The 20,631-nt window shown below is 33.8% G+C and overlaps 6 protein-coding genes across 10 annotated transcripts; 4 read left to right on the top strand and 2 right to left on the bottom strand.

Moving 5' to 3' along the window:
- Positions 1–964: 964 nt before the first annotated feature.
- Positions 965–3,493, top strand: LOC115243613. Its single transcript, XM_029820744.1, has 5 exons — positions 965–1,563; positions 2,066–2,217; positions 2,475–2,613; positions 2,703–2,936; positions 3,393–3,493. The coding sequence occupies exons 2-5, from the start codon at positions 2,143–2,145 to the stop codon at positions 3,491–3,493; spliced, it is 549 nt and encodes a 182-aa protein (XP_029676604.1). The 5' UTR covers positions 965–1,563; positions 2,066–2,142.
- A 1,549-nt stretch (positions 3,494–5,042) lies between these two features.
- On the top strand, positions 5,043–10,944 carry LOC115243443 (pre-mRNA-splicing factor ATP-dependent RNA helicase PRP16). Of its 5 annotated transcripts, none has more exons than XM_029820460.1 (4): positions 5,043–5,267; positions 5,653–7,277; positions 7,384–7,527; positions 7,613–10,944. In XM_029820460.1, the coding sequence occupies exons 2-4, from the start codon at positions 5,700–5,702 to the stop codon at positions 9,281–9,283; spliced, it is 3,393 nt and encodes a 1,130-aa protein (XP_029676320.1). In that variant the 5' UTR covers positions 5,043–5,267; positions 5,653–5,699; the 3' UTR covers positions 9,284–10,944. The 5 variants fall into 5 exon arrangements, with proteins under 5 accessions (XP_029676320.1, XP_029676318.1, XP_029676317.1 ...); XM_029820458.1 differs by having other exon boundaries at positions 5,043–5,284; XM_029820457.1 differs by having other exon boundaries at positions 5,043–5,338.
- Positions 10,569–14,581, bottom strand: LOC115243444 (N-alpha-acetyltransferase 25, NatB auxiliary subunit). Its single transcript, XM_029820461.1, has 10 exons — positions 14,521–14,581; positions 14,155–14,379; positions 13,809–14,062; positions 13,447–13,670; positions 13,019–13,328; positions 12,523–12,827; positions 12,159–12,417; positions 11,832–12,077; positions 11,128–11,739; positions 10,569–10,945 (listed from the first exon to the last, which is right to left on the bottom strand). The coding sequence occupies exons 1-10, from the start codon at positions 14,579–14,581 to the stop codon at positions 10,724–10,726; spliced, it is 2,718 nt and encodes a 905-aa protein (XP_029676321.1). The 3' UTR covers positions 10,569–10,723.
- A 755-nt stretch (positions 14,582–15,336) lies between these two features.
- LOC115243481 (replication protein A 32 kDa subunit) lies at positions 15,337–16,781 on the top strand. The gene is made up of 2 exons (XM_029820539.1): positions 15,337–15,781; positions 16,060–16,781. The coding sequence occupies exons 1-2, from the start codon at positions 15,532–15,534 to the stop codon at positions 16,521–16,523; spliced, it is 714 nt and encodes a 237-aa protein (XP_029676399.1). The 5' UTR covers positions 15,337–15,531; the 3' UTR covers positions 16,524–16,781.
- Positions 16,782–17,060: 279 nt separating this feature from the next.
- Positions 17,061–18,832, top strand: LOC115243480. Its single transcript, XM_029820537.1, has 6 exons — positions 17,061–17,517; positions 17,691–17,749; positions 17,840–17,965; positions 18,048–18,206; positions 18,290–18,475; positions 18,560–18,832. The coding sequence occupies exons 1-6, from the start codon at positions 17,310–17,312 to the stop codon at positions 18,707–18,709; spliced, it is 888 nt and encodes a 295-aa protein (XP_029676397.1). The 5' UTR covers positions 17,061–17,309; the 3' UTR covers positions 18,710–18,832.
- Positions 18,833–18,912: 80 nt separating this feature from the next.
- Positions 18,913–19,969, bottom strand: LOC115243482 (40S ribosomal protein S23). The gene is made up of 3 exons (XM_029820540.1): positions 19,844–19,969; positions 19,325–19,484; positions 18,913–19,234 (listed from the first exon to the last, which is right to left on the bottom strand). Exons 1-3 carry the CDS (start codon positions 19,845–19,847, stop codon positions 18,967–18,969), a joined length of 432 nt encoding a protein of 143 aa, XP_029676400.1. The 5' UTR covers positions 19,848–19,969; the 3' UTR covers positions 18,913–18,966.
- Positions 19,970–20,631: the final 662 nt, after the last annotated feature.

Here is a 20,631-nt window from a genome sequence, read left to right as displayed (position 1 = left end):
TAATAATATAAAAATATAACAGGAAATTGTTTGTGAATATTTAAAAATAATAGAACAAACAAAAAATATATATATAATATAAATAGCAGAAAAAATATTAGAAAAAAAAAAAACTAATAATTTATCGCTTATACTCTCATTTTCATATTACATTTAAAGTTTCGTCAAATTATCATAATACTATTTTACGGAAATTTTAAAGATACTGTTTGGAGTTTATTTTCACGGAAATCGAGAAAAAGAAGTGGGCGCAAAAGTGATAGCCACATGGCTGCGCACGTCAAAAGGCGATTGTCCGTCCATGCGGAAGCAGAGAGCTCACGGCTCTGCATCTATCCCTCGATCGCCTCTCACTCGCAGGACACGTACTCGTCGTGTCCCCGTACACGTCCTCGCGTGTCGTAGGCTCTGTGCGTGTACGCGGTATGTATCACCGCGCCGATACGCGCGCGCGTATAGGTACGCATTGTCCGCATAGGCTCGCGATGCCGAAACGGCCGACCGGGATGTCAGACGGGAATCTGCGCGACGGTGGTATCGAGGGCAGCTCCCGCGAAGAATTTAAAGAGCAGATCGATCGTAATCTCCTAGGCACGCCCTAAGTCTTCTCGAACGCGTCCGCTTTCGATCACGATTTCTCGGAGTTTATCCTTGAATTATTTTGAGAAAGAGAGAGAAAAATATTGTAGGTAGAATATAAAATTATACATATCCATAAGATTGGAACGCGATTAGAAAGATTATGTAATATTCTATAATCTAGGATCAAAATAAATGAAAGATATCAAGATAAATTATTTTCGAAATTATATACTTTCATTATTGAAGTAATATTGATATACAATTTTTTGAGCTTATTTTCATTTATTTAAAAAATTAATGATATATAATAATACGAAGAAAAAATCTATTATCACCGATAAATCTTTAACTTTACAGCTTTTTTTTTTTTATATTTTTCCATAACTTTCCAAGATCTTTCGATATATTTACTATACCGAAAAAAAAGTTGCAGTAAAAATATTCTTCCGCATATCGTAAAACAAAGAATCAAATAAGTTATATATATCGATCATCAATCATCGCTTTATTCTGTGTTCTATTTAATTTAATACTAATAAGTTTGTTGACAGAGCAATCGTGCAAACGAGATTTAATATCTTTAATGTGAGTTCGAATAGTTTCGATAAATAATGTTTTGATAAACGAAGTTTCATCACACTATCTATCATAGAGTGTTATTCACGCTGAAATTCGACAGTCCTCTCGCTTTATGACTGGGTCTTTAATGCGTTCTACTCACCAAACAGGTAGATGTTTTTATGAATGCGACTGGCATTGTCTGTGGATGATACCGCCGAATATGGACGGTAGCCGAAGATGATCGGGAGGGATGAGACTGCTTAACAAATAAGGACGTGACGTAGCAGCGACTTGACCTATAAGGCAAACGGATTTGCTGTTAATAGTCAATATGCATTAGACAAACAATGAGCGGATCTTTGGGCCGCACACGATGCCAATCGTCTCTTCTCTGCAATGACGTTACAGAGATTTTGAGAGGTGAAGGTCATATTTATAACTACAAAAATACTATTAGAAACTGTTTGTGTACATACATAAAGAACAGTTATGTGTTTTACCTAGCAAATATCAAGTAAATCAAAATTAAATATCAATAAAATATATTTTTTTTTTAAATTATTTTTAAGAAAGTGCAATAAATATGGTCGAAGCATGCAAATAAAGAGAATAAAAATAAAAATATTTATATACATAAATCATATATAAAAATGCGTGTATGATTATATAAATTTTATTATATACGAGATTTTCCTTGCTTTAGTAAACCAAAAAAAAAGATAATATAATATTTCAGATAACCGCATAATATAATAAATAAATTAAGAAGAAAAATATATTTGAAAAGCACAAAAAATAAAAATGTTTAAGTCGCTCTGAAGTTGAATAATTATTATTTGCTCCGTCTTTTATTCGCGTCATTAAATTTTTAGACAAATTATGGATGACACATGTATATACAATGATATATAACCAATTATAGCCGATGTTAAGCAGCCAATGAAATAATAACTAAGAAAATTTTTGGAAAAAATTTAACGGAGAAAATTTAAATTAACCATGATTCTCGACTCGGAAACATCGAGTTCCGACACAAAAATGAAGAATAGTGATCATAACATAAAAAATTCCAAGGTATGTATTGATTTTAATTAAAATAAGTTCTCTTAATCAATCTTCTTAATTCAGGTGCGTGAATAATTATTTTTCCAAGACCTTTTATATTTCTATAACTGCTCTCTGCCTCTTTCTCTTGTGATAGAATATATTTTAATTATTACTACAAAATACAAAAATTAATTTATGCACCTTTGAAACTTGAACAATTAATTAATTTACCCGATTACTTATCATTTTGATGCATCTATATTTAATTTTTATACTTGTTCCAGACCAAGACATTATATTTGGGCATAATGTGTTTTGCAACTAACTGTTTAAGCTTGATCGCTTTTGAAGTTGGTTCATACGGCTCATTCCGTTCTGTTTCGAGACCCGCCGTCTTTAACAATTTATTACGCCGAAATTACAGTAATTAAAACTCTAGTCTCATATGATTAAACGACAGAGGGGGGAGGGAATACGATAACGTATAGAAAATGATTTCTTATTTAACACAGATTTGAGAATTAAAATAATGATGGTAGACATGCTTGCGGCATTTGTATCAACAATAATGCTAACAATTGGTGATATGTATGGAATCCCGTATCTTTACTTGCCATGGCTTATCAATACTATCGAAGGAATAGCTCTTTATGAAGGACCAGCTCTTTTCGGATTAGCGTACAATGTGTTACCTAATGCAAGCATACCGGCAGGACTATTTATATTTATAACACTGCTTTTATACGGTAAAAATACTGAAAAATATGCAATTGAAATTAGAAAATTTTATTGATAAATATGGCAAAGAATTATTTAATTTAAATTTGTAGTAGTAATAATTTGTGTAATAATGAAGAATTTTTCAAAAACCTTTAATATCGAGGCTCACATTTTTTGAGAATATAAATAATAATATAAATTAAGAATATAAATAATATAAATTGTACTATATATCAAGCATCTTTTTATATACAACATCATATAGGCAAGAAATTTAAAATATCACATATTCTTTCAAATATTTACATTTGTATATTTTACTTTTTCAGTGGAAGAACTATATATTTGGAAAGATGTTTTCGTAAGTTTTAAACGTTGCTGGACAAATTATAATAAAAATAATAATTTAAATACAAAATCATCAAGGGTGATGAATAAAGAATTATCCAATGAAAATAAAGAAAATCTTAACATATCTTCAGGAAAATTGAAAGATCATCAAAAAGTCGTAAAAGATGTAAAAAACAATTTATCGATTAAAAATCATTGTAGCAAAAGCCCGTTTACAGAAGTGACTGGTTAAATCAATAAATCAACATATCATAAATAGGCCAGGCGCCAGAGACAAAAACATAAGTTCATAATGCATAATTAATACTCCTTACAACCTTACAACCTTATTGTAATTAGATATGCAATTAGATAAATTACGCATAATTAATACTCCTTACAACCTTACAACCTTACAACTTTACAACCTTATTGTAATTAGATATGCAATTAGATAAATTACGCATAATTAATACTCCTTACAACCTTACAACCTTACAACTTTACAACCTTATTGTAATTAGATATGCAATTAGATAAATTACGCATAATTAATACTCCTTACAACCTTACAACCTTACAACTTTACAACCTTATTGTAATTAGATATGCAATTAGATAAATTACGTAAATTATTCAGCCAAATATAATTGCTTCGAGAGAGAGAGAGAGAGAGAGAAAGAGAGAGAGAGAAAGCGCGAGGGAGAAGGAGGGGACTGAGAGAGAGAGAAAGAGAGAGAGAGCGAAAGAAGGAGGGAAGGAGGAAGAGAGAGAGAGATATGAAATATAATTTGTTATGTACACATATATAAATTTTATACGCATGCGATAAAAATATTATTTCAGAGAAATAAAACTATAAAAAACTATATATTACATACCAGTTAATTGTTGCGATAATCGTTTGATAATGATTCGGTCGACACTCCCGATAACCGATTCGCGATAATACATTTAGCGTCGAAATAATAGTCAAGACATTATTCTCATAATGATTCCAGGAATGCATCCGAGATATTCAATAAGAGAATTTGTCCCGCTCGTAAAATGGCAGGTTGCCAAGATGTGTAGAGACGCGCACAAATTCTCATATTGGATATCATTTTGAGAATCATTTGAAGAAGTATCTCAACAATTTCGAGATCGTTTGTTTCTCTCTCGCACACCGACGCAACACCGACACAAACGCGAGGCAACGTAAATGCAATACTGAAGGATAATAATGTGGACGACGATCGCGGAGATCAATTAATCACGAGCGGAGATATTGATTAATGCGTTACAACGGGTCTGATATCGATTTCCTCATCTTTATCCGCGCGTACGATCAATTTTTTACGCGACGCGATCTCACTTCGCGACTCCGAATTCGACTCTGCGCGAGTACAACGGTAACGCGCATGCGCATACCGTGTTTTCCTTTACCACCGTCGATTTACAATCTGTTTGATGATCAACAATGATAATATGCTCAAAAACATTTACGTAGGCATATTGAGTACGAAAATACAATGCTCGTTCGCACACACGACTTATTTTTAATGAGAATATAAGGTGCGAAAAGAGTGGAAAAGTGTCATCTTATTTTGAACTCGTTACGTCACGGCGCGCAACGCAACATAGTTACATGCGCGTTTGCGCATGTGCGCTTAAATTTTAAGGCCATAGAATAGAAAAAATATATAAAGGCTATAGAGTGAAACAGTGAAACCAGGGTATCGATTCTGTAATTCAAGTGAGGATGAAAATTACAAAAATGAGCGAATTTACTTTTGGATAAATGAAATTATAAATTTTCTAGTAAATTCATTCATTTTTGTAATTTTTACCCTCACTTACAGAATCGATATCCAGATTAGCATCAAATACATTCGTCGGGATTGGTCAATATCCAATCTCAATTTCTCAATATAGCCTGAATATAAATCATAAACTTTTTCATCACTTGATTATTTTTTCTATGGTGTCTCTGTGGTTCATAGAGTGGCTCTGTAGTGGATCTTGATATTGTTGATTGTATATCATTTGTAGGTTATTTTGTCGTGTGAGAACTATTTTAAAACTATTTCGTGAAATCATGTTATATAAATGTATCTTGGTAAATTTGTAAAATATTTAGTACGTTTCAATTGATTGCTTTGTGATCCTATAATTTTATAATATAATGCTGTTTTTTTTCTGCGACGATTATTGATGTCGTGATCAGATCCTTTACTGGTATCGTTGATGTATTTCTTTATATGAAAATACTTTAGATCTCAGTTAATGATTTTTAAAATATTAATTTCTTATATTTAATAATCAAGTTTTAAATAAAATAATCTATTCATTATATATTCTCAATTCCATAATCTTTCTAGCTAAATGTATTCTATTATAATATCTAATATAATTTTATTATATTTATTTCAGGAGATAATAATATTCTACTGAAATTTAGTTGAATATATTGAAAAAGGATGTCAGATGACTCGAACTTGTATAGATTAGACGGAACTGAAGGAAATCAAGCAGGAGGCTTGATCATTCGTAAGAAAGCTTCAGATCATACTTTTAAGAAGCCTTCTCTGTTAGGCCTCGAGAAGCTTGCAGAACGAAAAAGAAGAGAACATTCGCAGGAACCTACTAGCTCAAAGTCTGACAGATATGAAGGAAAAGACAGGAGATATCGATCTTATGAAGAAGAAACTCCTACTCACACTGGTGGTGTCAACTCTGAAGCACAACGGAGATTAGAATCACGACTCAAACGTCAAAGATTAAATGTAGATGATAGAGGCTTTAGAAGTTCACACAGGAGTCGTGAGAGAGATAGAGACAGACGAAGAGACAGGGACAGGGAAAGTCGGGGTAGAGATAGTATGAGGCAAACGCCTCTTAGATTCAAAGATGAACCCCAGACACCCAAATTCCGAATGAAAGATCCTACTTCTAAGAGTAATTGGGATGACGACGAAGATGAAGAACCACGACGATCAAGCTGGGATCATCCAACACCGAATATTTATAATAAAGATGGTCGCGACAGCATCAGAAGTGAATTTACTCCTTCCTACAAGTACAATCCTTGGAACAAAGATTTTAAGAATTCTGGTATCACTCCAATGGTAGATGGGGAAGAAAAGCAATTGTGGGAGGAAGAACAGCAAAGATTAGATAGAGAATGGTATGCATTGGATGATGGAGAGAACAATGCTTTTGCCAACGTGTCCGAGGAATACACAAGAAAGAAGGAAATGGAGCTGGAGGCCAGGAGACAGAAACGCCTTTCCGCACAACAACGACAGATAAATAAGGACAATGAATTGTGGGAGCGTAACCGTATGTTAACATCGGGAGTTGTGAGCTCGTTGGATCATGACGACGATCCCGATGACGAGGGTGAAGCGAGAGTTCACTTGTTGGTCCATAACGTGGTCCCGCCATTCCTGGATGGTCGCATCGTGTTCACGAAACAACCAGAACCAGTTGTACCTGTGCGCGATCCCACTTCTGACATGGCCCTGGTAGCGAGGAAAGGCTCAGCGCTGGTCAAGGCATATCGCGAACAAAAAGAAAGACGTAAAGCACAGAAAAAGCATTGGGAATTGGCTGGAACGCACATTGGTAACATTATGGGTGTACACGATCGACGTAAAGACGACAAGGAGCATGCGGGACAAGAAACGGATTTTAAAGCCGGACAGAAATACGCACGGCACATAGGAGCAGGAGAGATAACGGGGGAAGCTAAACACAGATCGATTCAGCATCAAAGAAGAAGTCTCCCCGTATTCGCAGTACGCCAAGAATTGCTAAACGTTATCAGAGAGAATAGCGTCGTTATAATAGTAGGTGAAACAGGTAGCGGTAAGACGACTCAATTGACGCAATATCTTCATGAAGACGGCTACAGTCGTTATGGTATGATTGGTTGTACTCAGCCTCGAAGAGTTGCTGCTATGTCTGTTGCAAAAAGAGTGTCTGATGAAATGGCAACTGCTCTAGGCGACAAGGTCGGATATGCGATACGTTTTGAAGATTGTACTTCGAAAGATGTAAGTAACAATAGTAGTAACATGTATTCTAACATGTAAAATTTCTACACAAATTTGTTTCCACATTATAACTAATAATATTACATAATTGATCTTTTTTTTACAGACAATCATCAAATATATGACTGACGGTATTCTACTGAGAGAAAGTTTAAGAGAAGGAGATTTGGATCGTTATAGTGTTGTTATAATGGACGAAGCTCATGAACGGTCGCTTTCCACCGATGTATTATTCGGTCTTCTTAGAGAGGTAACGCGCATTCGTGTTTTTATTTTGTATTATCTAAATATTTTCTTCCTCAAAACAGTCTTTTTAACTTTAAAAATACTTACAGGTTGTCGCTAGACGGCATGACTTAAAATTAATAGTAACTTCCGCAACGATGGATTGCAGCAAGTTCTCCGCTTTCTTCGGTAACGCGGCAACATTTCAAATACCTGGACGCACATATCCCGTCGAGGTGCTGCATGCGAAGAATCCAGTGGAGGATTACGTAGATGCGGCTGTCAAGCAAGTAATGCAGATTCATTTGCAGCCTAAGAGCGGCGACGTACTGGTTTTCATGCCTGGCCAGGAGGACATTGAAGTTACTTGCGAAGTTCTGAAGGAACGTTTAGCTGAAATCGAATCAGCACCTTCTCTCTCCATACTGCCCATTTATTCCCAATTGCCGTCGGATCTGCAGGCAAAGATCTTCCAAAAGTCTGAGGATGGTCTTCGCAAATGCGTTGTGGCAACTAATATAGCAGAAACATCGCTGACAGTCGACGGAATTGTTTTTGTTGTCGATTCTGGATACTGTAAACTGAAGGTGTACAATCCTCGAATAGGTATGGATGCTCTGCAAGTATATCCCGTATCGAGAGCCAACGCCGACCAACGGCAAGGGAGAGCTGGTCGTACCGGTCCTGGTCAGTGCTACAGATTGTACACGCGGAGACAATATTTGGATGAATTATTATTAACTGGAGTTCCCGAGATACAACGTACGAATTTAGCTAATACGGTGCTCCTGCTGAAATCATTGGGAGTACAGGATCTATTAGCGTTCCATTTCATGGATCCGCCGCCACAGGATAATATACTGAACTCGTTGTATCAGTTGTGGATTTTGGGTGCGCTCGATCACACTGGACGCCTTACCGCTCTCGGCCGGCAAATGGCCGAATTTCCTTTGGATCCGCCACAATGCCAGATGCTCATAGTCGCCTCACAACTCAACTGCACCGCGGATATCCTCATTATCGTCTCCATGCTGTCAGTTCCATCAATTTTCTATCGACCCAAGGGACGCGAAGAAGATTCGGATTCGGCGCGTGAAAAGTTTCAAGTACCGGAATCAGATCACCTAACATATTTAAACGTGTACAATCAATGGAAGGCAAATGGTTATTCAAGTTCCTGGTGTAACGATCACTTTATACACGCGAAGGCGATGCGTAAGGTGCGAGAAGTACGGTCGCAGCTCGAGGAGATTCTGAAACAACAAAAAATGGACGTCGTCAGTTGCGGTACCGACTGGGATATCGTGCGAAAATGCATCTGCTCCGCCTATTTTCATCAAGCAGCACGTTTGAAGGGTATCGGCGAATACGTCAACTGTCGTACTGGAATGCCGTGCCATCTTCATCCCACTTCCGCGCTATTTGGCATGGGCTTTACGCCCGATTACGTCGTATACCATGAGCTCGTGATGACCGCTAAGGAATACATGCAATGCGTCACCGCGGTAGATGGTCACTGGCTGGCCGAGTTGGGTCCCATGTTCTTCAGTGTGAAGGAGACCGGTCGGAGCGGTCGCGCGAAACGACGGCAAGCGATGCAGCACCTTCACGAGATGGAGCATCAAATGAAAGAGGCCGAAGAGGAGATGAAGGCACGTGCCCAGGAGCAACTCGAACGCGAACAGGCGTCGGTCCGGAAGAAGGAAATATTAACGCCTGGCATTAGGGAACCGGGTACCCCCGCTCCCTATCGCAACACTCCCGGAAGATTAGGATTGTAATTAGTTTTCCTATGTATAATGTGTATAATGTTTTGACACGAGTGCTGTTGCAAATATCTTATTATCTGCCAAAAGAAAAGCGTACAACATATATATATATATATATATATATATATATATATATTTAACAGGCATTTTTTTTCTCTATAACGCGGTTCCGTGATACAGAAACTGTGCATAATTAACAGTTAAATTTGTATATAACCGTATATAATTAAAATCATGGAAAGAGAACGGCGATATAATCCAACAATTCATCACTATGGCGCGCTCTTCTAGCATGTAGCATTAGTGATATAATTCTTGATCTTAATCTCCTCTTTATTAGATTTCCATGCTTTTCTTGCAATGTGGAAACTACTTATCTATAATGTATGATTACATTACAGTGATTACTTTCCAATTTAGATAACAATATATTTCCTGATTAAATACAGAACAGATAAATATACATGTATGACAATTAAAAAATTCTTTAAATAATAATTATTGTACAGAGTACTATGTATAAAATATTAATGTTGAATATGATATTTATAAGATTTTTTTGTAAATAAAACTATTTTTATCGTGATATCGACAAAATATTAAAAACTCGTAACCATGATGAAATTGGTGTGTAACTGCTTAATTCGATGAATTAATTAAAAAGCGTTTATATAGTTAATCCTCGATCACGTTAATCATAGTGCGCATCAATAAACACATAGATTTGAAGATTTTAAAAAATTTAGCAGAATATCCATTCTCTTCTAATTGAAATAATTATACACTCAAATATAAAATAAATACAAAAATTTTCTGCAATCATGCTAGCAATTACAAAAGATTCAGTACAAAATTTTACCTGATTATGATTCCACTAGATTGTTTGAATCATTGCTCTAACTTATTATCTCTAAATAATTTATTAATAAGCGGAAAAAACACGATGTAATCTTTAAAAAATATATAATTTTAAATCCATGTTATTTTTTAAAAGAAAAAAATTACGTAAAATGTCCAATATTGAATCATGAGAGAATATAGGTTTAAAAAAAATATAAGTAAAATTATTTTATTTTAATGAAGAAATGGCACGTAACTAAAGATGCATAAGCCATACTTTAAACTTAATCCGTTCTTTAAATGTAAAAATTCTGTATGCCTTGAAAAAGTGTTAGATTATTTGTTAGAATTTTTACATATGCACACACTTGTTATTTTGAAGGAATGAAGGAAAATATCATGAGCTAATTGAATGGCAGTGTATCGAAATAATTGTGCAATGCTTTTCACACACAAATAAAGGTTGGTTCAGATATTTTAATCAGCATTAAACCATTCATTCATTATTTATAATTGATGGGAGCTAAGAATTATGTACAGAACTCTTGAGTTATTTTTGAAAATTATGAAATAGACGGATATTGTTCTTTGTACAAATATTGTCAAATAGTTTCAGCTCTTTAAATTACTTAAAAGCCTTAATATAGGCTGAGTGCGAGACTTGAGAGATCTACAACTTTGCCTAAGACTCGATTGTCCGCGTTTTATAATGGTGACGCATACATCATCTTTCTCATCCAAATCTGTATGTAATTCATATTTTTCAAATTCTGTTAGAACCGCATCTAAATTTTCAACTCTCTCAATAAGTAACACAGCCACTTCCCTCCAAACCTGTAATACAATAAATAATCGTTATAAAAATTGACTATGCTCTATTAAAATTTTATAAATATATATTATCTTAATAATTAATGATAGCCATATTTAATTCCATGTACATAAAATGTTGCGAGATTATCAATAATATGCTTTAATTTAATATTAAAAATTATTTTTCTATAAAGAACAATTACCTTAGTCTCATTAGTCTCATTTATCATGTTCGATTCGATTTTCTTATTATATTTTTTTTTGTTTTTCTTTTGCGAGGTACGTGGTTCCGATTGTACCGCACATACACTACATATAGCGCTAATAATCGCTAAAGATTCACTGCAAGTTGAGGCTCTAAGTAAGAAGTTTTTAAAAGACACTGGTTTATCCCACTCAGGGATGGGTAATGTCTGTAAGCAAAGAGACGTTCGCAGCATTTGTATGCAATCAAAGTCCGGACAAGAAGACTGAGACAGTGAATTTGCAAGGCACGCTATAGTCCTTAATTGTTCAGAATAATGAGCTTCACGTAATCTTTCTACAGCATCTAGCGGAACCAATATGTTGCATGGTCTGTTCCGTTTTCCATCCGTATCAAATATTTGTAATATTTGCGGAATAATTTCTTCATCCAATTCTTTAAGCTCGGAAGATATTTGAGAAAGAAAAATTGAAGATGATTTTGCACTCGCTGCTAAAATACGTAGTATGGCATTTCTCGCTGAAAGCAGTCTTAACATGCATATACGTGTCTCCTCTTGCATTCTTGGATTCTTTTCGCTCTGGTTAAGTGGCTCCCACCCACGAACAACCTATTTAATGCCATAATTTATAAAATTTATTACTGGTCAAATTGGAGTCTTACACTTCTTTGAATTATACCGCGTCTCTCAACTATATTTACCTCCAAGTCACGATTATCTCGTAAAGATGACCATCTAATTGTATCAAGATGAGGTTGTATATGCATACTATTCAAAGTAGAAATTAAAGAGGCAGTACTGTCGCACCAACATAAATCAAGTAACATCTTATCTACTGTTGTCATAGCGAAATGAAACGAATTATCTAATCGTTCTCTCAACTCTACAAATTCCTGAATTTTTATAAAACTCCCGTATTTATATGCAAACGTTAAATGATCTGCGCTCTAAAAAAACAATCCATGGATTAGACTTAAATAGATTCTCGTCCATTGTTTCTTAAATCTATTATACTTGAAAACACATACATCCTTATAGTTGGCTATGAAAAATTTCGCTGTTTGATCGAGAGTTGTTGAGGCCAGAGGCAAGTTACCGAGAGGCGCGAGAAGAGGCGCATAGAGATGACCCAGTGAATCTAGTTGAAGGTGTTTTACATCAAGTAATGCGAACGTATGATCAGCCGCGACCACTAGACCAGCCTCCAAGTAAATACGCACGAGCAAAATTTTTATGTGAAAATTTACAGGACTCGACAGAAGACCGTGTTCCAATAACGACATTGCCCTGTAAGTCCATCGTTTTAAAAATGTGCATGTTTTCAAAATATTATTAGCAATTTCTTATTAATATCATAATTAGCTTTGTTATCATATAAAAACATATTATTACTTATAAAGAAAAGACGCATCATTAGTGTCAACCCATAATTGATGCAGCAAATGGGTAGCTAATAGAATGTATGGATCAGCTGGACAGAAATCAGTTGGCAATCTATCTTGCATTGGACATAATTCATTGCCTTTTTCATACAAATCACATAATCTCTTTATTAATTGTTCCTGTTTACTTCTGTCCACTAAAGGAGGATGATAAAAACCACAAATACGCCGCAATTGCTCCATGTGAATATGTCTTTGCATCTGTTGTACAGTAGTTGGAAACTCATCTGATGTAATACCTATATCTTTTTCAATCTATAATATCGTAAATAGTATTACATTAACCAATTTCAAAATATTTTAGTTAATATTATTGGAATAAAAATTGCACTCTTTTGATGAATTTGATTTTAATATTTGTAATATTTCGCATATATAAATATATTGAAATTTAAGTATCTCTTATCAGAGATTAATTTTAAAAATCCAAGGTTTGGTCTCCTTACCTTTTCAAATAATTCAATCTTCATCTTGGGTGTAAGCAGATTTAAATATAATCGTAAATCACCAACCACACAGCCCTTTTCTCCAAATTGGGTGAAATATTCACGCATAAAGTCTACTGATTGCAAACTACACTGTAGATCTTCACTAATATGGGCGTGTTTTAATAAATCTAAACGAGCCAAATATGGTGCCCGAATACTCTTTTCAGATGTATTAATAATATTGTTAAGAAAATCCAAGCATTCTGTCGGTTGTTGAAACTTTAAGGCCGCCAAAAGATAACTTTGATAAAATGCCCAATTGTCAATGCTATATAATAAATATGACAATTTTACATATAAATGTTGACATCACTATACTATCAAGATACTATAGATATATAAAAGTGTATGTGAGAGAAAAAATATTGCAATTAAATTTTACTCACTTCTCTTTAATAAGTTCGCGATATGCATTAGCAGCCTCGGAAAAACGTTCTAGTTTTAACAGAATTGTAGCTTTCTGTTGTGGTACATATGAAAGATGCGAAGCTAAAGGACTAGACAATACATTTAATATTTCTTCATTTTTGTCTTGCAATTCCAAAATCATTAAATAAAGCTGTACTTCTTGTTCTGCTTCCATTTTTCCTTCCCTTACTAATTTTAGGACCTAATATAATGTAATCAAAACAACTATATTAATCATCTGCACAATGTCTATTCGTGTATAAATTGATAGACTGTCTGTAACTAGATATAAATATATGCAGTTAGAATAGCAACAAGAAATAACAATCAATAAACAAACCATTCTCTCTGCCAATGGTAAAATAACTCCCTTTGCTAACTTTTGATCCGCGTGAATGGCTTGCATGACTGTACTCATAACAGCCCAGAAATAATATGGATTCTTAGGTTTCATTTTGTACAAGTTAAGAGCAGTTTGCTGCTGCTTTTTATAATCACCAAGGCGAACGTACGACATGAAAAGATGCGTTAAAAGCTCCTCGTTATTTGGATCTGCTTTTGCAGCAGCTTCATAAACCTCGCTAATTTTGTCAGCTATAAATTCAATACAAAAATATTTTAAACAATAAAATAATCATATAATATAACTCTCCCATTCAAAATTAATAAGCAAGTAAAAATCTTACGTTGATGTATCTCCCTGTAGCAGATAGTCATTGCCTGCAGAGTAGAATCCTCGCATGGTACCTCAGACCGCACTTTGTCCATGATAATTTGACACTCATCCTCCTTACCTAGCCGCAACAGAGCCAGAGCCTTGAGTACCCTGGCGCATTGATTACTCGGGTGTTTCTTGAGCACCTTGTCCGCCTCTTGGAGCGCCTTCTTATTGTTGCCATTATCTAGCCAGTCTGAAACCCAGAGAAGCTTCGTACTGGGTGCCGTTATATAACCTCGTCATCCTTGATCCCGAGGATACGACCGGAGAGTTCGACGGGGATGAACACGATGGATATCAGATCCAATCTCGTCGTTGATAAAGTTATACGTACCGTAAATCGGTCGCAAACGACGTTCATTCACCGTGTTGTCCACATGGGTCTTAGTCGCCATGATACTTTTTATGGTAACATAAAATCAACAAACCGGAGACACGAACAATCCTCGATTTTCTCGACTCATCTTCAACGAGTTTAAAGGCGGATCCGAATTATTCAGATATCTTTATGCCCCAAATCGGCTTTAATAGCTGTGCGTACTATCATGGAAAAAGATATTTATTTTTGTTCTTTAGAAAAGCATGAGTGTGTAAAAAAGACCGGCAAAGCGCAACACTACAGGTCTGTTCTTTGTAGCTGCATCATGTTACATTTTTTATTCACAAAATGGGATGTGTGTAATCATGCGTTGAAAAGAAAAAAAGAGGACAAATAGATAATACAGGCTTCAAAAATAATGCGGCTATAAAAAATAAACATTATTTAGACAAAGAAAATATTAAAGACCCTCTAGTTTTTTAGATCTCTAAAAAATTAGAGATCCTCTATTTTTTTAGAGGATCTCTATAAAAATATGTATGAAATGCTCTATTTAACATTAAGCTAGTATCAGACAACAGCCGGTACCGGACTTAGCATTGAAGTTGAAGATTAAAGATCGAATTGAAAATTTGACTAAACATAACAAAAAAAAGCTAAAATTTCTTTGTCTTAATTGGTAAAATTTCAATTTTCAACCTTTAACTCAATTTTCAATATATAATCTGACATGGGCTTATGAATTAAACATTGTATAGGATTGATCAGTCAGAACGTGAAAAAAACTTAATTTTTTTTTCGTTCTGATTGGTCAAATCCTATGCAATCTCAATCAGATATCTGCCAAATTGATGGAAATGCGACATTATTAGCCTGCGGTCCTAATCTAACCTAAACTAACCCAACCCAACCTAATCAAACAAGTTACATTTCACGCGCGCAAATTCAGCTTTGTGTTTATTAATATAATACAACAATACAACATATTTTTCCGGCTTCAAAAATTAAGCTTACAAATTCGCAATCATGTGGAATGAAAGCTCCACAAATTTTGGTGGCGGATTTCTGGATGAAAGCACACAAGGAGGAAGTGGAAAAAAGAGCTCGCAAAGTAATGACAGGAGCATCGTTCCTGTAATGATAAAACATATCACATCCTCAACAGGGGATTTGCAGATTGCCGGCAAAACTGTAAATACTCTTACATTCGTTGGAATCGTACGTAATATCGATCAGGATACAACAAAAATCTCTTTTACTATCCAGGATGACTCAGGTGCTTTGTATAAAATATTTCTACTTTAATGATAATATGTATAGATATATGTATAATTGCAAAAAAATTTTGTTAAATTGATATTTCATGACTTGAATAAATTTCACATTCATATATATTAAGAACTCTTTGCAATTAAAAAATCTTTGAAGCTTGCATATAATTATTGCAATATAATTATTTATTTGAATATTAAACGATTATTATACAATTATACTAAATAATTATTGTACGATTATATTATTTAAACTTGCTTTGATTTTTATTTTACATAATAGGTACTGTCACAGCTATCATGTGGTTAGAGGCAGATAAGAATCCTACAGAAAGTATTTGTACACAAGTTAATACATATGTACGAGTTTATGGATTATTACGCAATCAAAATAATCAACAACACGTGCTGATTCTGCGTATGCATCCTCTCGAAGACTTGAATGAACTGACATGCCACTTTATGGAAGTCATGTATTTTATATTGAAGGCTAAAAAACCTGTGGAAGAATCCAGTTTACCTCAAACAACATTTGACAGTACAATGAGCGGTATGTCACCCGATCAAGTGGCAGTTCTTGAAATTGTTCGATCATCAAATGAAGCAGAATGTGGTATTGAGAAACGTGATATTCTGACACGACTGCCAAAACATGTTATACCTCGCATAGATGAAATATTAGATTTTCTTCTCTGCGAAGGACACATTTACACAACCAGTTCAGAAGATTTCTTTAAAGCTACCTAAATGCATATTGCATATTAAGAAAAAAATCTTATTTAAATTTATATCTAATACAAGCTAATTTAAGTTTACTACATATATATCTGTTATAATTTTTTTCTCTTTAGTTAAGGATAAGGAATTACAAATATTTTTTTTTCTTTTGTATGTAACAGCAACAAATTAATGAAATATAAGTGATAATTTGATGTCAAATACACAAATGTATACTTTTTAAGTTAAAATACTTTAATGTTATAAATATTTAATAAAATATTTTTTTATCAAATATCTCTGAAAAAACATTCTTTGTAGCTAATTTTAATATATAGGTTATATTAGACATCATATATATCTTCTATTAGTTACAGATTCCATAATAAATTGGAATTATATTACTAACATAATTATTTCGATTTTTATAACATGCACATTATTATTATTATAATTTTTTTTTTTAATGACGCGCGTGCATCCAATAAAAAAGTTTGTTTCCTAGTTATCTCCAATAAATTCTCCTATTGGATATATTTGAGGATCACCAAATAAAATGTCTCGGCCATTTTGATGCGCAATGAACGAAGTAGATACGAGTCTCTCATCTTACTCAAACTCACTATTCATGTCTGTCGTTTGAAACTTTTTAACATTGTTTTTAAATATATGCAGCATTGCGCGTTTTGCTGATATTTCCGCAAAATAATATAACGAATGTTGCGTGTTAAGATAATTATAATTTCTTCATATTTTCTCATTTGTCGTTAAATGTCTTTCTGAATTTTTTCATGTGTATCTGTGTAACTTGCTACTATGAATGATACGAACGATGTTATGACAAACATATACGACACCTTGATACACTTGCGGTATCCACATATCACTAACGCAGAGTCAAAAGACTTGGAAGCAACAATTCTTAGTGGTGAAAATCGCATTTGCTTACTTTCTTGGCTTCTGACAGAGAAATCGCCGTCGATCAACGCACATTTGGAAAGGCTGAAGGATGTTGCCTTGGAAGGTATCTTTCTCTCACTTGTAATTTGGTGTAGTTATTTTCAACAATACAATTAAGCCTAGAATATATAATATATATAATATTTCATAAGAATTTTGTATATTTATGTGTACAATAATATAAAAAGCACACGTAACACCTATGACATATAATTAAAATAGCACATATTTTTTTAGATCAATTATTCGAATATTACTCTCAGATTGGGATCTGTAACAACAAGGATATATTACTGGTTTGTTTATAACATAACATATTTTGTTATATATAAGATGATAATAAACTACTATTACTTATATATTAAAGATATTTAATTTTATATTAGGGTAAATGTTCCTTGAAGGAACAGCTACCAACTTTAAGATTATTATTGGATTTTATGAAAGAAGTACATATGAAACCGTTTGTGAATGTAAATGAGACAGAAAGAACACTTCATGACATTATTAAGGTATGTTAATATTGAATAAATACATATATTACACATCTGCTTAATATATTGGTAATTAATATGTATATTTTTTTTTGTTTAGCTATATATTGATGATGTCGATCAAATACCTTCTCTTTCTGTGAAACCAAAAGTAAGTTACGCTGAAAGTATTAAATATTTCAAAGAAAGTGAAACAGAAATGTTGAGTAATGATTGCGGAGATATTAAAACTAACTTGGATGAAGATTCATGTGTAGAGGTATGACAGAAAAAAAAGACTATTAATGAAATAATAAACAATTATAATGTACAAATTATTATTTTATATAAATATTATTATAGACTGATGATAGACTAATCAATGATAAACAAAATACATTATTTGAGAAGGAAAAAGAGAAGTTTATAGAAGCATTTCAGACAATTTCGTCTTGGCCAGTACAAACCAGAAATTTAGACAAAAATATTTCTGATTCCATTTGTTCAGACATTAAAAGTGTATGCTCTGATTTTAACACTTTAAAAAAGGTACAGGAATTTTATATTCATTGTCACTATATAATGTAACGTTAATATATGTCAAAATATACCTCCAATCATATTTGTGTGCAGGTGCTGCAAGCAAAAGACGAGATATGTAATAAGAAAAATTTAGCAGCATTACCGAAGACTACTACACCTTTAAATAAAGTTATAGAAGATATAGTTATTTATAACGAAGAACTCGAAAATTGGAGTATGACAAATAATAGCGTTGATTAATTTTGTATTTATACTTATACATAATTCTAGCTATAATTATTAAGCATAATTTATATATATGTAATGTAATCCAAATATTTGTAATATACACACCAAGAAAAATCTATTTCTGAAATTTTATTATACATGTAATTTTATTATAGCAGTTTTTATAGTATAAAAGGGGGGATATATATATTGATAATAAAATTAGAATAAAACAATTCTTTAAATTATATTTTTATATTTGTCAATACATCTCTCTAGTAGTTGACAATTTAAGATCTAGGTCGTTCTTTTTTCTCTTTGTAGAGGGCTAATAAAGAAACATTCGCGACCTTCACCACCTTGAATCGTACTCCAGGAATATCACCAACAGCATGACCCTTCCGACCGAAACCCGCCACTAGAACTTCGTCGTTTTCCTCAATGTTATTGAGACAACCGTCCCTTGGTACAAAAGCTGTGATCTTTTTTCCATTCTTGATCAACTGTACTCTGACACACTTACGGATAGCGGAATTTGGCTGTTTGGCTTCTACTCCACTATTAAAAAATAAAATACCAATAAGTTACATCCTAAATGCAAATTTTAATAATAAAATTTTAAAATATATAATTGTACAGGCTACATACACTTTTTCTAAAACAATTCCTTTAGCATGAGAGGCACCACCGAAAGGATTAGCCTTCCATCTGGTTCCCAAATGTGCCTTTTTGTAGTCTTTGTCGTTCCATCGCTGCTCACGTCTGTGATTCACGTGCTTGCGTGCCGTGCGAAGACCTCTAGGTTTACCTACAATGCAAAATGAGTAACTTTAATGGTTATGTTCTGTGTATATTATTTTCCTGGATAAAAACGACTATCCTTTGTGAATAAAGATTTTAAAAGTATCTTTATATACAAAGATAATATAAAAATATATTAATATTTATAATAATTGACATTAATATCTCCGACAGTATCGGTCCACTTATAAGACACGCTACCACGATCGAATCACGGAAAAAATATATAGACATGTGTTTGTAAATACGAATAATAAAAGAAATATATTGAAAGAAATATATCGGCAAAGAATTCATCAAAATAGACGTCTTTATAATAGTTTCTTGAAAAATACAATAATATTAGAGAAAAGTCTTTACACATACCCATGCTTGGTGTGCTTTATAACCGGAAAGAATCAATCGTCCATGAGCATAAATGCAAATCGAATAGTGAATTCAAACTGCATCATATCCGTTGTCCGTTGTACTGAATCCGATGGGAGAATTTGCATTCTAGGGACTTTAGCCAATAGTAAAGCCCGTATCAGACTACGCATTGGCCGCGTTCAGCAGAGAAAACCTCTTAGTAGCAATCGAATGTGATTGGTTCTTACCTTTAGAACCAACGAATCAACGTCAAGTGTTGACAAGACGATAACTGAGCGCTTTCTCTGCTGAACGCGGCCATTGAAAATTGAAGATTGAAGATTAAAGATTGGAATTTGACTAATCAGAACAAAAGGGACTAAAATTTCTTTATTCTGATTGGTCAAATTTCAATCTTGAATCTTGAATCTCAATCTTCAATGCGTAGTCTGATACGAGCTTAAGCCTTGTGTCCACGATGCTAAAACTCGGACCGAGAAATGTGTAGCCAATCAATTTGCAGCTTTTAGGAAAAAGCGACAATTTTATTGGCTACACGTTTTTTCTTGGACCGAATTCTAGCATTGACCTAATTTACACCGATATATTTTAATACGTATTAAGTACTACACTGGCCAATCATAGCCATTCCATTCTTTAGAGGAAAGGCTATGATTGGCCAGTGTAGTACTTAGTACGATAAAGGGTGCGATCGGGGATACGCTATTAGCGCTAACAGCGTCGTTCTATCTTTGTTACTTATTGAAAGTTGAACAAGGACAGAACACGCTCATAGCGCTAAAAAT

Source organism: Formica exsecta, unplaced genomic scaffold (assembly GCF_003651465.1).
Source record: "Formica exsecta isolate Colony F162 unplaced genomic scaffold, ASM365146v1 scaffold72, whole genome shotgun sequence".
In the NCBI taxonomy this organism is placed as follows: domain Eukaryota; kingdom Metazoa; phylum Arthropoda; class Insecta; order Hymenoptera; family Formicidae; genus Formica; species Formica exsecta.
Note: the sequence above shows the minus strand (reverse complement) of the source record. Positions and strands in the feature narration are given on the sequence as shown.